At 57.5% G+C, this 13,965-nt stretch overlaps 6 protein-coding genes and 1 non-coding gene across 7 annotated transcripts; 4 read left to right on the top strand and 3 right to left on the bottom strand.

Moving 5' to 3' along the window:
- The first annotated feature begins 1,789 nt into the window (after positions 1-1,789).
- Positions 1,790-2,494, top strand: B0T26DRAFT_713824 (uncharacterized protein). Its single transcript, XM_060442144.1, has 2 exons — positions 1,790-2,362; positions 2,478-2,494. Exon 1 carries the CDS (start codon positions 1,958-1,960, stop codon positions 2,132-2,134), a length of 177 nt encoding a protein of 58 aa, XP_060297441.1. The 5' UTR covers positions 1,790-1,957; the 3' UTR covers positions 2,135-2,362; positions 2,478-2,494.
- Positions 2,495-3,394: 900 nt separating this feature from the next.
- B0T26DRAFT_334706 (glycoside hydrolase) lies at positions 3,395-4,390 on the top strand. The gene has a single exon (XM_060434440.1). The coding sequence runs from the start codon at positions 3,566-3,568 to the stop codon at positions 4,265-4,267; it is 702 nt and encodes a 233-aa protein (XP_060297440.1). The 5' UTR covers positions 3,395-3,565; the 3' UTR covers positions 4,268-4,390.
- A 124-nt stretch (positions 4,391-4,514) lies between these two features.
- B0T26DRAFT_803428 (uncharacterized protein) lies at positions 4,515-5,981 on the bottom strand (the record flags this gene model as incomplete). Its single annotated transcript, XM_060447088.1, has 1 exon — positions 4,515-5,981. Exon 1 carries the CDS (start codon positions 5,835-5,837, stop codon positions 4,515-4,517), a length of 1,323 nt encoding a protein of 440 aa, XP_060297439.1. The 5' UTR covers positions 5,838-5,981.
- Positions 5,982-6,672: 691 nt separating this feature from the next.
- B0T26DRAFT_334690 (uncharacterized protein) lies at positions 6,673-7,980 on the top strand. The gene is made up of 3 exons (XM_060434439.1): positions 6,673-6,875; positions 6,926-7,083; positions 7,153-7,980. The coding sequence occupies exons 1-3, from the start codon at positions 6,836-6,838 to the stop codon at positions 7,954-7,956; spliced, it is 1,002 nt and encodes a 333-aa protein (XP_060297438.1). The 5' UTR covers positions 6,673-6,835; the 3' UTR covers positions 7,957-7,980.
- Positions 7,981-8,358: 378 nt separating this feature from the next.
- On the top strand, positions 8,359-8,430 carry B0T26DRAFT_t134. The gene has a single exon. It is a non-coding gene; the product is annotated as a tRNA-Arg (tRNA).
- Positions 8,431-8,910: 480 nt separating this feature from the next.
- On the bottom strand, positions 8,911-9,537 carry B0T26DRAFT_601507 (YhhN-like protein; the record flags this gene model as incomplete). The annotated part of the gene is made up of 1 exon (XM_060435748.1): positions 8,911-9,537. A coding segment is annotated over one exon (627 nt), but the record flags the coding sequence as incomplete, so codon positions are not given.
- A 1,491-nt stretch (positions 9,538-11,028) lies between these two features.
- B0T26DRAFT_713811 (putative 1-phosphatidylinositol-4,5-bisphosphate phosphodiesterase 1) lies at positions 11,029-13,437 on the bottom strand. The gene has a single exon (XM_060442143.1). It carries the CDS (start codon positions 12,986-12,988, stop codon positions 11,132-11,134), a length of 1,857 nt encoding a protein of 618 aa, XP_060297436.1. The 5' UTR covers positions 12,989-13,437; the 3' UTR covers positions 11,029-11,131.
- Between the last annotated feature and the right edge of the window lie 528 nt (positions 13,438-13,965).

Genomic DNA, 13,965 nt, shown 5'->3' with positions numbered 1-13,965 from the left:
TACGCTCCCTGGACACAAGAACGATACCGCACCGGATCTGGCGAAGCGCTACTTCCATAAGGTATACCGTTTCTTTGGTATCCCGGCGGTCTGGATTAGCGATAATGCAGGACCGTTTGTCTCGGAGTTTCTGGAAACGATTAATAAGCTGACCGGGACCAAACACCGGCACGGCAGCTCTCGCCACCCACAGACGCAAGGCGCCGTGGAGATCACCAACGCGGATCTAGACCAACGACTGAGGCCGTACCTCACCAAGTACCAAGACACATGGAGCGAGTACCTACCGGCACTCGACTTCGCCCATAATGTGTCCTGGCATTCGAGCATCGGCATGGCCCCGTTAAAGGTCGCGTTGGGAGCCACCCCACGGAACCCCCTCTCTATTGATATCCTAGACCTCGATACCTCGACCGACCCGCAAAAGAAAGCATTGCAGCTCGTCACCCAGACCAAAGCGGTGCAAGACCTAGCAAGGAAGAATGCCTTAGAAGCTCAAGCAGCCCAAGCCATCCAAGCGAATAAGAAGCGACGTCCCGTTGACTTCACTATCGGAGACTTGGTATACGTGAGCAAGAAGGGCATGAGGACAGAGGCCCCGAGTACGAAGTTGGATTCACAGTGGGCAGGACCGTGGACGATCGTGGAGGAACGAGGATATAGCTTTGTGCTGGATATTCCGCCCTATGTCAAAGGCACAAACCTCTTCCATGCAGATCGGCTGCGTAAGGCCGATGACAATCCCCTGCCCCAACAGGCCAGCTTACCGGAACCACCTGAGGAGATCAACGGGGAGCCAGAGTGGGAAGTTGACAGGATTAATGCCTCTCGACTGTTTGGCCAACGAGAGACCCTACAATACCAAGTTGCCTGGAAGGGGCACGACCCCGACGATACGTGGTATAAGGCAGAGAATCTCAAGAATGCAGCTATGGCGTTGGATAGTTTTCATCGAGAATACCCCGACGCCGCAGGACCTCCGGTGAGGCTGCGTGACTGGATAAAGGCAGCAGCAGAAGACGAATATCCGGAAGACCACGAAGAGGACAACAAGGCAGAGCACAAAGGGTATAAGGCAAGGCAAAAGAGGAAGTACACCAGAAGGCACGCTTAAATCCGCTCTGTAAAGCCACAACCACCGTCACGGCAGTCGCGGCTTGGAGGGGGGTAGTGTGAGGACCTGGTCCTCCAGACCTCCCAGACGCTCTGACTAATCAGACGCCAGTCGGGTGGATCCACCCGACTGACCAATGGAAGCTCGGCCAGAGCCCCACCTTGAGACGCGCTCTGGAAGAATCTCGCGAGGGGAGGCTTTTGCTTCTTTTCCCTTTTCTCTGTAGTTTAGAATCTTCGTCTATAGCGCCCAATAGAGGAGTTCCGCCCTCATTCCAAGCCGGCCGTGACATAGGGTATAAAAATCTCAAGCTTTCTACCAAGCCGGGCCTCACAGAGGCAAATAAAGAGCCCGGCATATTCATTATATTAGGACTTTGGCTGTAGGATAGAAAGACTTCAAGAAGAAGATCTTTAGTGACGAGACTGCCGTATGCCTAGGTATGATTCGTGGTAAACGGCGTGCCTGGAGGCTCTCGAAAGAAGACTTTCATCGCCACGTTACCCGGCTTCGTTAGAAAGGAAGGATGGAATTCATGATCTGGGGCACCATTTCCTGGGTTTCTTTGAGCCCTCTTTTCTTCTGGAAGCCAGAGACTACGGCTTAGAAGAAAGCTTATAATTAGGAAATAGATGACTGGAATAAAGCCTATGAAGACGAATATAAGGAGCTGTGGTAAAAAAGACCGAGGAAAGGAGGGATGTTATACCGAGGACCCCTAGCGGGCCGAAGCCAAAGTGGAAGCATACCGAGGTAAACGGTGCAATGACCAGGAAAGGAATATGGGGTATAGACTGGATTCGTTATAGGTAAGAAGTCCTTGAGCCAGTCTTGTTTCTTTACATGTGGAGCCTCCCTGGTTACAAGGCACAACAGGACAACGCAGGCCCTCACGCTTCTAAGTGGAATAAAGGCTTCTTCGCTGAGCACGGCATCGAGGAGGAAAAGTGGCCGCCAAACTCAGCAGATCTCTACAATAGAGCCTCTTTGGGAGACCCAAAAGATGAAGACAACGCGTGAGGGCGCCCTAACGAAAGGAAAGGCCAAGAATAAGTGGCTTATAACCTGGGATGAGGTAGAGCAACGGCTAATAAGGCGGTATTATAAGAGGGTGGGGGAAAACATAAGTGGGTGGTGTTTTTGAGGGGAGGCAACAATTATAAGGAGGGTCGGCCAGCCCCTGAAAACTGAGATGCGAAGGTAAACTGGGACCTCGATGTGCTCGAGGATGTAGACGTCCTAGAGCCTCTAACAGAGGAAGAATTAGGCGATGAGGATGAAGCGGAAGACGACGAGTAGATTGGTCATTTTTGTAGCTAGATTGGACTTATTTTGAAGTAGTTGTGGTTGTTTGGAATATTACCTCTTTTTTCGTTTGGTCATTATTGTGGCTATATTGAGTGGCAGTGCACGGCGGCGGTTGGCTTGGTGCGCACTGGCAAGGTGACCCTTTTTTTGGCCTGAGCCTTCGTAGTAAGTTGTCTTTCCTCGGCAAACAGGGGAATGGGTTATTTGTCCTTAGCATGTTCTCGTAAACTCTGTACTACCAGCCGAGAGAGAAATATCTCTTGGAACCACCGTAGGTGGCGAACCAACAATAATTCCTGGCCAGGGGTGTACGGTCGGCTTCTTGTACGTCCTCTCACGTAGAGCTCAGGTTTTGAAACTGGCAAGTTGCAAGTGTTTGTTCGCGCTCGTTGGTCCATCTCCAGGCCAGCCTTGATAGTGCCTCGCAACTGTCTCGACCAAGGCTACATGTGAAAGCCGTCGCTTTGCACGCCTACCATCCTAATGATTTCACAAAGCTCGGTAGTTGGTCTTTTCTGCATGACAAGTGGCCATTGGTGGATAATTGCGTTCGGCCGTTAAAACCAATAAAGCTCGAGGCTGACCAAAACAAGTCAACACCTTGGGCAACATCCCCAGCCAAGCATTCACCCCATTAAGACACCAGACGGCAACATGACCTCGGTAGTTGAACACACGGGGCAGTAGGGATCGCGATGACGGATTCGCGCCAATCGGGGAATTCACCAAAGTGCCAAGGAGGCTGAAGGAGGACCAGCACGGTGACCAGCTAGGCATATAGCACGGCGACCAGCTAGGCATATAGCACGGCGACGTGTTTGTAAATGCAGACCAGATAAATTAGGCGCCCTGCACCCCGCGCTCGGTAGATGGGAAAGCCACTCCCGTGACGAGCTTGGCGAGCTTGGCGCTATCACGACCCCTATGGGTGTCCAGGGTAATATCAGCTGCCAAGCAGATTTCTCCGTCGCCTTGTGAGCGGCTGTTGGCAGGTCTGGTGAATAGGCCCTGGAAGGGAAATTGTAATCACCCAAAACAGGATATATAAATCCTAGGGAAGTCCAGCTGCTCACGTCTTCTCGGGAACAAGCCATCGACGGGTTTCAAGGCACACTGGCTTCACTCCCATCTCGACCCGGCACGATGAAGTCGCTCCTGCTCCTGGCCGCGCTGGCCGTGTCGGCCGACGCGCACTACATCTTCAACATCCTCATGGTCAACGGCAAGAAGATTGGCGGCGAGTACACGTACGTGCGGCGCAACAGCAACTCGTACAACCCGGCGTTCCCGGACATCGTGGAGAAGGCGGACCTGCGGTGCAACGTCGGGGCGAAGCCGGGCGGCAGCGTGCAGACGTACAGCGTGCAGGCGGGCGACCGAGTCGGCTTCAAGGTGTTCAACAACGAGCTCATCGAGCACCCGGGGCCGGGCTTCATCTACTTCTCGCGGGCGCCCGAGGGCGGCGTGGCGACGTACGACGGGTCGGGCGACTGGTTCAAGGTGAACGAGACGGGGCTGTGCGGGACGAACCCGGGCACCGACCGCAATTGGTGCTCGTACAACAAGGACAAGCTCGAGTTCACCGTGCCAGCCAAGACGCCGCCGGGCGAGTACCTGGTGCGCGTCGAGCACATTGGCCTGCACGAGGGCCACAAGAACCGCGCCCAGTTCTACATTACGTGCGCGCAGCTCAAGATCGACGGCCCCGGCGGCGGCACGCCCGGGCCCCTCGTCAAGATCCCCGGCATCTACAAGCAGGACGACCCCGGCATCCGCTACGACAAGTGGACGAGCCGCCCAGCGCCGTACGTGATGCCTGGGCCGGCCGTCTGGGACGGGAACTAGCTGTTTCGGAGCAGAGAGAGGGTGCTGGGTGTAGGATTGAAGATGCTAAATAGTCTTGACGATGAGGTATGGGTGAAGATGAGGAAATCGGTGTATTGTACATAGTGCTGTGAACCTGTTCCGTATCGAGCAAATGCGCAACTCCGTCGGATATCCAGTGCCAGCCTCCCGTGCTTTATCCCAATGACAGATTCCAAACGAGTTCTAGAAGATTGGCATTCATCATGAGCCAGTGAGGGCCTCGCATTCAGGGGGACCCGTTGTCCGCGATCATCTGCTTGACAACCGCGGTGGCCGCCTCAGGACCGCCCATGACGAACAGGAGCTCAACACAGAGCAGGGCGGTCACACCAAACATGAAGGTGAGGGCGACAAAGAAATACACGGCCCAGACCTTGAGGGCGCGGCAGAAGGTGGCGCGGTCAAAGGTCTTGTACGCGCCGACGAGGCCGAGATGCAGCGCCACAAAGCGCCACCAGGCCAGCGACTGCGTGCGGTCGACGCGGCCGCCAAAGGTCCGGTCGACGGGCACAATGGTGGACACGGTCTCGAGGAGCAGCGATGTCTCGATGCGCGTGCGGGCGATCCTGGCGGGCAGCACCACCGAGACCGAGACCAGCACGCAAACGACGACAAACAACACGGTCACCAGCGTGGCCGCGACAGGGGTCGGGCGGATCATGGGCTGGGCGGTGCGGAAGACGGCAAGCGGTAGCGCCGTCGCGGCGGCCCTGGCGAGCCAGATGCGCATGGCGGGCAGCGAGAGGAACCGGTAGTCCTTGCGAGAGACATATCGCGAACGGCGGTAGACGCCGCGGGCGGGAATGTCTGTGTTGTCGCGGACGGTGGCGTGGGTCCAGTTGCAGTGCAAGCGGCAGGTGGACATGGTAACGGTGAAGTCGGCAACGAGCTCGGGCAGGCTCAAGGTCCCGAGCGAATTCGTGACGCCGGGATTTACGAACTCGGCCAAGAGGACGAGAAGCGCATAGAGGATACCGGAAGTGATGGCATAGAGGAAGAACGCGCCGAGGCCACGGAAGTAGCCCTTGAACCCGTCCAGTGCGCGGATGTGCTTCAGGGTGGATCGGATGCTGGCGGTGATGGGTGTCGTGCCCGCATTCCCGCGAGGAACGACACGCTCGTCGGATGTGGAGGGAATGAGCGACTCCTTCTCGGCTTGGTCGTCGGTGCCTTCGACTTCGACAGGCTCGCCGTCTTTGGACACGCCGTCTTTGGACACGCCGTCTTTGAACTCGCCGTCTTTGGATTCGCTTTCCCTGGCTCCAGCGATGCCGCTGGGGGACCCCGCTGTCGCTGTGCTGTCCTCAACCGCGACAAGATTGCCCAAGACAAAGTGCAGCGTGTATTCGATCCAAAAGTAGGTGAAGATGGACGCGACGACGGTAATTATCAGCAGAGCAGTGGCGACGAGCTGGCCGGTGCTCATAGAGGCGTGCTTGCCGGTGTGCGCATCAGCTGCCGCAGCGTCTCGCTTCAGGCGCTGTGACTCGGCGTGGGCGCTCCATGCAAGCCCCACCCCGCGGCGCACCAGGTGGGCCACTAGCGACATGTTGGCGTGGCTATATGGCAACAATGCGAAGACAAGGCGACCTGAACTTTGCAGAAATGAAGTGATAGCAAGACAAACAAAATTTTTGGTCGATTGCAGGAATGTAGAGTTTCGAATTGAGATGGGGGGAAAGGCCACGACAAGAGCATAAGGCCACGGCAAGAGCGTAAGTCCTGGCTCCTGTGGAGATACTTGGCCAACCCAAGGCAGCCGTGCACGGGCCTCCATTCTTCCTCCTGAACCTGAAGGAGGCACGCTGGGCGGCCTGTTCTGTGGAAAGCGCAGTCGTGCAACAGGCCACAACCAATTGCCTGATTGGTCAACGAATGCACGGATTCTCCGCGGGTGTTCCAATGGGAGGATGGCACCCCATGTTGCATCGCTGCCCAGCCTTGCACAGCCAACGGTTCCAGGTTCCTCGGCAAGTGTCAGCCAATCGTGCCCACAACGCCGCAGACATGGTCCGAGATTGCGGCCAGGTCTCCGTCCGCCGACTCCGCCCGGTGATGCCAGCTATGTCAAAAGCCGAAGTCAACCAAAGCAACCAGCCACGGAGAGAAGCTGCCTGGTTAATCGAGCTGCTGCCATTTCGGAATGACGCGACAATACGCGCCATCAACACCGTGCAGCCGTGCAGCCACCAACACCGTGCAGCCATCTTCCCGCTCTAATTACCAACCGCTGCCAAGCGAGCTGCGTCTGTTTTTCACAGACGGCACCAATATGGAGCCGCGTCTCGCCGGTATTGTCTTGCCAATGTGCTGCAGCCGTAAGGAGGAGCAAACTTTAGCTTTAATGAATTGATGTTCAGTTGCAGCTCAAAATGCCTCGGTTTCCTCATCAGAGGCTTAGTGCCTTCTCTGCTCACTGGCAGCAGAATTGTGACAAAGGCCGCCCGCCTGACCCCGGTCTCAGTGAACTTGTGAAGCCGACAGGTTGCCGGGTTATCTAGGTGCCACAATCAAGTTCAATTCCATTCAACACACGAATCGGACAAGATGAGGGCAACTGGGTGGCAGTTATTGACACTGCTGCCATGTAAGTCAATCCACATCTCATATCTAATTCTTCCTGCTCACAAGACCAAGGGCTTCAACACGGCCTTGCGCAGGACGACACCGTCACCTACACCGACAAAGCTTCCGGCATCGTCTTCAATACATGGCCAAACACGTACATGACGTTTGGCATGGCGCTGCCGTCCAATGCTCTGACTGCTGATGCCACCGAGTTCACCGGCATTATTGTGAGTGCAGATTGAATTTCTCCTTTGACATCAAAGAGAGCAACGCTCCAACTCGCTCATCATGATTAGACATGCTCGTCTCCCACACAAGGGACAGGTTGGTGCGGCATCTCCATGGGGGGCGGCATGAACAGCAACCTGCTGCTTCTGGCATATCCACAGCAGGGCCAGATCTTGACGTCTTTCCGGTGGGCGACCGACTACAAGCCGCCCACGGTCTACACCGGCGACGCGAAGCTGACGCAGATATCGTCGACCATCAACTCGACGCACTACTCTCTCATCTTCCGGTGCCAGAACTGCCTCAAGTGGAAGCAGGGCCAGGAAAGCGGCGACGCACCCACCAGCGAGGGCTATCTCGTTCTGGGATGGTGCCACGCGACGACTAGTCCTACCAACGGAGCATGTCCCAACTCCCTCTCGGTGCGGCAGCACGGGAACCAGGGCATCTTCCCCGCGAGGTTCAACAGCGCCGTTGCCAATCGCGCGTACACCAGCTGGGCATCCAAGGCCACGGCGACGGTCGCCGGGGGCTGTGGCGGATCTAGGGTTCCAGCTCCCACCGCGACGACGGCAAAAGCCCCGTCGCCGACAACAGCAAAAGCACCGTCTCCAACGACAGCGAAGTCCCCGTCTCCAACGACAGCGAAGTCCCCGTCACCCACGACAGCGAAGTCCCCGTCACCCACGACAGCAAAAAGCCCGTCCCCGACGTCCAGCTGCGCGAAGTCTTACACGGTCAAGTCGGGGGACTATTGCTATCTCATCGCGACAAACAACGGGATCACGCTGGACCAGCTCAAGAGCTACAACCCGGGTCTGAACTGCGACCCGCTGCAGATCGGCGCTGTCGTGTGTGTCCGACGCAGCTAGATGTCCGACGCAGCAAGAAAGGCGCCGGATTCGGATGCATCCACGAGTTACAATTGTCGCTGTAGAAATGGAGGTAAAAGCTCCGAGCGAGAAATAAATAAAATGTCACTACTCCGTATTTCTCGTACAACTCTATTCGTGCGACTTGCCGACAATCGAGCCCATTGTTCGTAATTATTCCACCGTGACCTCTTGTGCGTTGCCATTTCTGCCGCCCAGGTCCCTCTAATTGCCGCGCAGCTTATGCTGACTGCGATGGACGACCTCCTGCATATTAGAAGCAAGGGCGTCGCTACCTGTGCCGCAACTTGTGCCGCAAATCCATAGCTGATCCAGCATCGCCGCCATTGTCTCCGGGGTTATACTCTTTGGGATGGGACGCAATCTCAACAACAGCAAATAGGCCTGCTGGCTCAATGGTAGAGCGTCTGACTACGAATCAGGAGGTTCCAGGTTCGAGACCTGGGTGGGTCGGTTCTTTTTGGCTTTTGTTCAATTTCTTTCGGCATCCCGGCGGGGCCGCTAGCTGCTTCACCCACTCCAGCGGGGCAGCCATGCCATGCCATTGTTTGAAGAAACCACGGTGTGCCGCTGGGAGATGTCTCCACTACCTTGTCCACTCACACCTTGCCACACGGGGCAGAGCGGGAACGTGGACATGCAGAGTTCCTGGATGACGCCATGATATCTTGCTGTCAGTGACGGGTGAAATACTGCCTGGGAAAAAGCAGGTTGAAAGCGTTCCACGACCAACTAGGCTTGTTTTATGGTCCTTCTCTAAATCTACCTGTTGGGCATTTTGCAATTCTCATGAGAGATCAGATAACGAGCTGACTGACCCACGGCTGCACTCTAGCCGACCACAACTCCGTCTTCTATATCCCCAGACTGTACCACCTATGTCAGGCATGTCTTTTATTGGCGCGAAACGTCCGGGGCGATGGAAAGCGCGCCAACGGCCATCAGCAGCTGGCCGGTGTAGTACAGGACCCACACGGCCTTCTGCATCCACGGGCGGTGGGGCGACGCAGGCGCGACCAAAAACCTGTCGACAGCGAGGAGTGCGTCGGATCCAGTGAACATGAGAGCGCCGGCCATGACCTGGTTGTTGTTGGTGGCGAGCGCGGTGAGGTCCATGAAGAAGATGGCGACGGCGTAGATGAAGACGGGCACGCCGAGGCCGGTGGCGACGCGCGGCGGCAGCACCAGCATCATAATGGCGACGAGCCCCGCCAGCACGAGCGCGGCAATTTCGCGCCCGCCGTCGAGCAGGCGGATGCCGTTGAACCCGGCCGCGTGCGCGTGCGCGAACTCGAACATGTACAGCGTGTGGCCGACCAGGAAGCTCGTCAGCCCGCCCAGGAACGCCGCGTCGCCGTCCCAGGATAGAAACGCGTCGCCCGCCGCGCCGAGCGCCAGCGCCCCGACGAGGTGCTGGCTGCCACCGCGCAGCGACGCCGCGGCCGCGAGGAGTGCCGTGGCCGCCGTCTTGACGGCCATGCGCCCCACGCTGGGCGGCGAGCGGATCTTGGTCCAGTAGAACATGGCCGCGCCGGCCGAGACGGCGAGCGCGGCGTTGTCGGGCGCCGACAGGGCGGCGGCGGTGGTCATGGTGTTGGGCTGGAGGGGGCTGTCGGCGGTGAGGTGTTTGGGAGAGATTCGATGGAGCACCAAATCCTGCAGGCTGCGCGCGCTGCTCGTCTCGTTGCGTTGCGTGTGGGTGGGTGGGTCCGCCGCCAAGCTGCTCTCCAGGGGTTGGTTGCTGACAGCGCGGGGTTGGCCGAGGCCGCTGACGGCGGATTAGGTAGGTCGACACGACAACATGTGATGGAGCGAGACGAGATGATTGTTTGGTTACCGTGCCAAGGCTTAAGAGTTGTGAAGACATTCATGAACTGGCGGTCTTTGTCTTGGACGAAGGGAGACGACACGAAGTTATTATGTAAACAAACAAGTTCACTCACTGCCCAAGACACAAGCGTGCAGCAGACAATGGCTGAGACCTAACTAACCAGCGCCGGCAACGACTCAAATGTGTTCAAATCAAACGATCAAATCTAGGCCGTATTGTGTCAAATATGCGATTTTTGAGGTCAAATCAGCTCAAATATGAAGCCCAAAATATTTGGGCAGTGGTCAAATATTTCCTATTGGTTAGGCTTTTTTTGGGCGGATTTTTCTGATTTTCCTGGGTTCAGGGCTCCCTGCCCACGGCCTACCCTGCATTTTCCTTGCCCGCCGGCATTTTCCTGGCCCGGGAAAATCTCTGCATGCCGTTGAAGCTGCAATGCAATTATTCCGACGTAAACAAACTGCCGAATTGTACCTTTCCGCCGAATCCTTCCATTCTTCAGCGATTTCCCTGCTTCCTTACGCCCGAATTACCGACAACATGCCTACCTCGACCGTTGAACCTACGACCCTCTCCATAGGCCAAAGCGAGCGCTTGACGCCATGAAGAGGCCATCGCGGCTCGCCGCGCAGTGCAGCGAAGTGGTGGTGCATGACTTGAAAGACCTGAGGAGCATGCAGGTCAAGGACTAGCCCACGATAAAATAACACAGGGCATATACGTACCGGAGGCTTGGAGTGGAAAAAAACCTTCTAGGTCGTCGTGGATCACCGAACACGGCTGTTGCCGTTGGCTTACCCAGGTAGTCAACAAGGTAAACGACGAGGTTAGCGGGGCACGCAGAGATATAGCATGGTTGATGATACCTCCAACAAGACCATGTTACCTTCAACAAGACCATGTGACCTTCAACACCATGTGTTTGAAGAATTGGATGCGAAGATGAGCTTTCCCGGGCTTCAGGGCTTTCTTTTCCATCTCAGGGGACCATTTGATGACTTTTTACCTATTTTTGGTGGAGCGGACGATGCCTCTAAATATCGTCAAATGAGACGCACTCAATCAAATCGAGCCTGGAGCCAGTCAAATATCCGGTTTTTGAGGTCAAATGCAAACAAATATAGCCTCGTATTTGAATCGTTTGATTTGTTGCCAGCGCTGTAACCAACCAGGAAAGAGAATGAGCAAGAGAAGAGATTATGAAAAACGGGTAATCACCCACAGGAAAGAGAATGAGCAAGAGAAGAGATTATCAAAGACGGGTAATCACCCTACAGGAAAGAGAATGAGCAAGAGAAGAGCTATCAAAGACGGGTAATCACCCTACACATCCCCAATGTCGAACTTGAGCAGCAGCGAGCATCGCGTCTCGCGCCCCTTGAGATCGAGCATGCGGATGAAATTCCACCCCGGCACCACATACAGTAGGCGCACGGCAGCGACGGCCAGCACGGGGTTAGCAGCGAACCGGTCGTCGCTCTTAATCAGGATGCGCACAAACACCAGCTCGCTCTCATCATACTCCCACTCGAGCGTCTCGTCCCACAGCGGACAGCTCGGCGGCGGGTTCTTGGCCTCCCCGCCACGCCCCGGCAGGAACGTCAGCGTCTTGTGTTGGCGGTACGCGCCCGTCTTGCGCTTCTCCACCACCACCCCGGCCGCGCCTTCGCTCCCGCTCGGCCACAGCAGCGAACACGTCACGTACGGCCGCACCGCGCTGTCCTCGTCGCCCGCCTCGCGCACCGGCACGTCCGTCGCCCCGGCCACGTGCAGCCGCAGCCGCTTATTCCGCCGCCCCGACCCCACCACGCCCGACCCGCCCGCCCGCAGCGCCGCCGGCTTGAGCACGTAGCCCGCCGTGCCCGCGAACAGCGCCTCGTTGAGCTGCATGCTCGCGCCAAACGTCTGCCAGTTGAGCGCGGCCACCTGCGCGCCCAGCGCCCAGAACGCCAGCGGCCGCAGGTTGCGCGACGAGATGCGCGTGCCCTTGGGGAACACGCGCATCAGGTGGCCGGCGTTGTGGCGCGCGATGGCCGCCGCGCTGGTGCTGCCGCGCGCCACGTGCGTCGCGAGTCCGGCCTCTGACACGTTGATCAGGTGGTGGTGCGGCCCGTTGCGCAGCTGCTGCGCGCCGGCATACCACGAGTCGTCGCTGGGCTTGACCGACTGCGCGTAGACGCCGAGTTCGGCCAGCTCGGGGATGATGGTGGCGGCGGGAACGGCCTTCTTCTGCGCCTTGTACGTCTGCCGCGCCTGTTCTTCTTCCTCGGGGCTGCCGGACGCCGCAGACGGGATCTGCTCGAGGTTGTCGCCGTCGCCGTCGCCGTCTTCGTTCTCGGAGCTGGAGCTGGATGAGCTGCTGTCGTCGCTGTCGCGCGCCTCGTTGGGCAGGTGGTACTCGACGATGACGACGATCTTGGAGCCGAGATCCTGCAGCCGCACGTGCGCCGCGGCGTCGGCCTCGCTTTCGCCGTCGACGGCCACGGCGTCGCTGAGCAGGCGATCGCCCCACACCTCGCGCATGATGGTGGCCAAGCGGCGCTGGCCGTCGAGGGCGCAGTGGTTCTCGAGCGACAGCAGAATCGGGGCAGCGGCGTAGCCCTGGCCGCAGGTTGGGGCGGCGCTCTCGCGGTCGACGACGTCGCGGATGGTCTCGCACACGGCGCGGAAGCTGATGTGCGACACGAGTGTCCAGCCGTGTGTGACCTTGGGCTCGGCCGGGTCGTCGGGGTTGTCCCAGGCGTCGATCTCGACGCAGCGCGCGCCGGCCGCCAGCGTCGCCTCGTAGGCGCCGGCCGACGACGCGCCGAACAGCTGGTGCGCCAGCAGGTACGTGTTGTGTGACGAGCTGATGAAGTACTCGGGCAGCGGGTGCGAGCGGTCCGTGACGTGCGCCGGCACCGCCACGTGCAGCTTCTCGACCAGCGCGTGCAGCGCGGCTTCGTCGCCGTCGGCCACGGCGCCGTGCTCGGCCAGGAACACGCGCAGCGCCTCGCTCACGCGTAGCTTGTGCGCTGTGATGTCGGTCGGCCGCGTGCTGTGGCCGCCGCCGGCGACGGTGCCCGCGTCGACCTCGCCGCCTGCATTATCGGTCTCGTCGTCGTCGTCGCCGCGCTGGCGCGAAAAGACGTTCTTGAGGCTGAGCCGGGCCAGGTGGGCCGAGATGTGCGCGTCCGACATGGTGGTGGTGGTGCGACTGCTGGTGGTGGTGCGACTGCTGTCGGGCCGGCAGGGGTCGTGGTGTCTGTGATGTTCTGTGGCTAAAAGTCTATTTGGCTGCAAGATCCACTGCGTAACCCACTCGGGTTGGCGTTCCGGGGAGATACTGTGTAAGGTTACAATTTTCGGCTGCTCAAATGTCTCACTTTAGCGTCTGCGCGAATCTCTTGTCGGGACCCAAGTGATTGAGCGTTCAGCGACGTGGGACAGCTGACGTAGGGAGGCGATGCATCACCACTGCGGGGTAATTCTCGTCTGACAGCAGCGTGGTGGTGGGGTGGCGGTGGCTGTGTGCATGCCTGTGCTGGGCGAGAGGAAACAGGTTCAGTTCAGGCTGCCTGTGGCTCTCTTGTGGACTGCCGCCGAGGTGTGGGTGGATTGTAGTGGAGTTGCTCAGCTGTTCCTTAGCTATTCCTTAGCTGTTCCTTGGCTGTTCCTTAGCTGTTCCTAGCTATTCCTTAGCTGTTCCTTAGCCGTTCCTTTTCGGCCTATTCGTCCGGCTACTCCAGTGGTGGAAGAGTGTGTTTACTAGCAAAAGACAAAGGTTTCCCTATTCTATAATCATAACTAATGGCTTTCCTGTCTCACGGGTATTCAGCAACATAAACCTCGGCCATTCCGGAGACATTAATCACTTACCGCTAAATAATTTATAATTGAGAAGAATGAGGGGAGAAAATACAATAATAATATACAAGAGTTCAGGCCGCAACGAGTTGCCTTACATCCTTTTATGAGTTTCGATATCGAGGTGATAGTGGATTTATTGTCTCATGTTGTGGTTAGCCACCTTCGAAGCACGGCAATGAGCCCTACTATAAGTGTCTAGAAAATGTACGAATTTAGTGGTTTCAGAATAGAACCTATGCATCTTAAGTTAAACTAGAACGTACTGGATCCAAAACTCTGCTGCCACATAATTTACCACTTTTTACCAC

This window comes from Lasiosphaeria miniovina (assembly GCF_030549165.1).
Source record: "Lasiosphaeria miniovina strain SMH2392-1A chromosome Unknown B0T26scaffold_4, whole genome shotgun sequence".
Taxonomy (NCBI): Eukaryota; Fungi; Ascomycota; class Sordariomycetes; order Sordariales; family Lasiosphaeriaceae; genus Lasiosphaeria; species Lasiosphaeria miniovina.
This window is presented reverse-complemented; position numbering and strand designations above follow the sequence as displayed.

Coding starts and splice junctions, on each gene's coding strand:
- B0T26DRAFT_713824 (XM_060442144.1), top strand. CDS start 1,958: ATGTGGAGCCTCCCTGGTTACAAGGCACAACAGGACAACGCAGGCCCT.
- B0T26DRAFT_334706 (XM_060434440.1), top strand. CDS start 3,566: ATGAAGTCGCTCCTGCTCCTGGCCGCGCTGGCCGTGTCGGCCGACGCG.
- B0T26DRAFT_334690 (XM_060434439.1), top strand. CDS start 6,836: ATGAGGGCAACTGGGTGGCAGTTATTGACACTGCTGCCAT. Junction 6,876..6,925: donor GTTATTGACACTGCTGCCAT/GTAAGTCAATCC, acceptor CACAAGACCAAG/GGCTTCAACACGGCCTTGCG. Junction 7,084..7,152: donor CCGAGTTCACCGGCATTATT/GTGAGTGCAGAT, acceptor CATCATGATTAG/ACATGCTCGTCTCCCACACA.
- B0T26DRAFT_713811 (XM_060442143.1), bottom strand. CDS start 12,988: ATGTCGGACGCGCACATCTCGGCCCACCTGGCCCGGCTCAGCCTCAAG.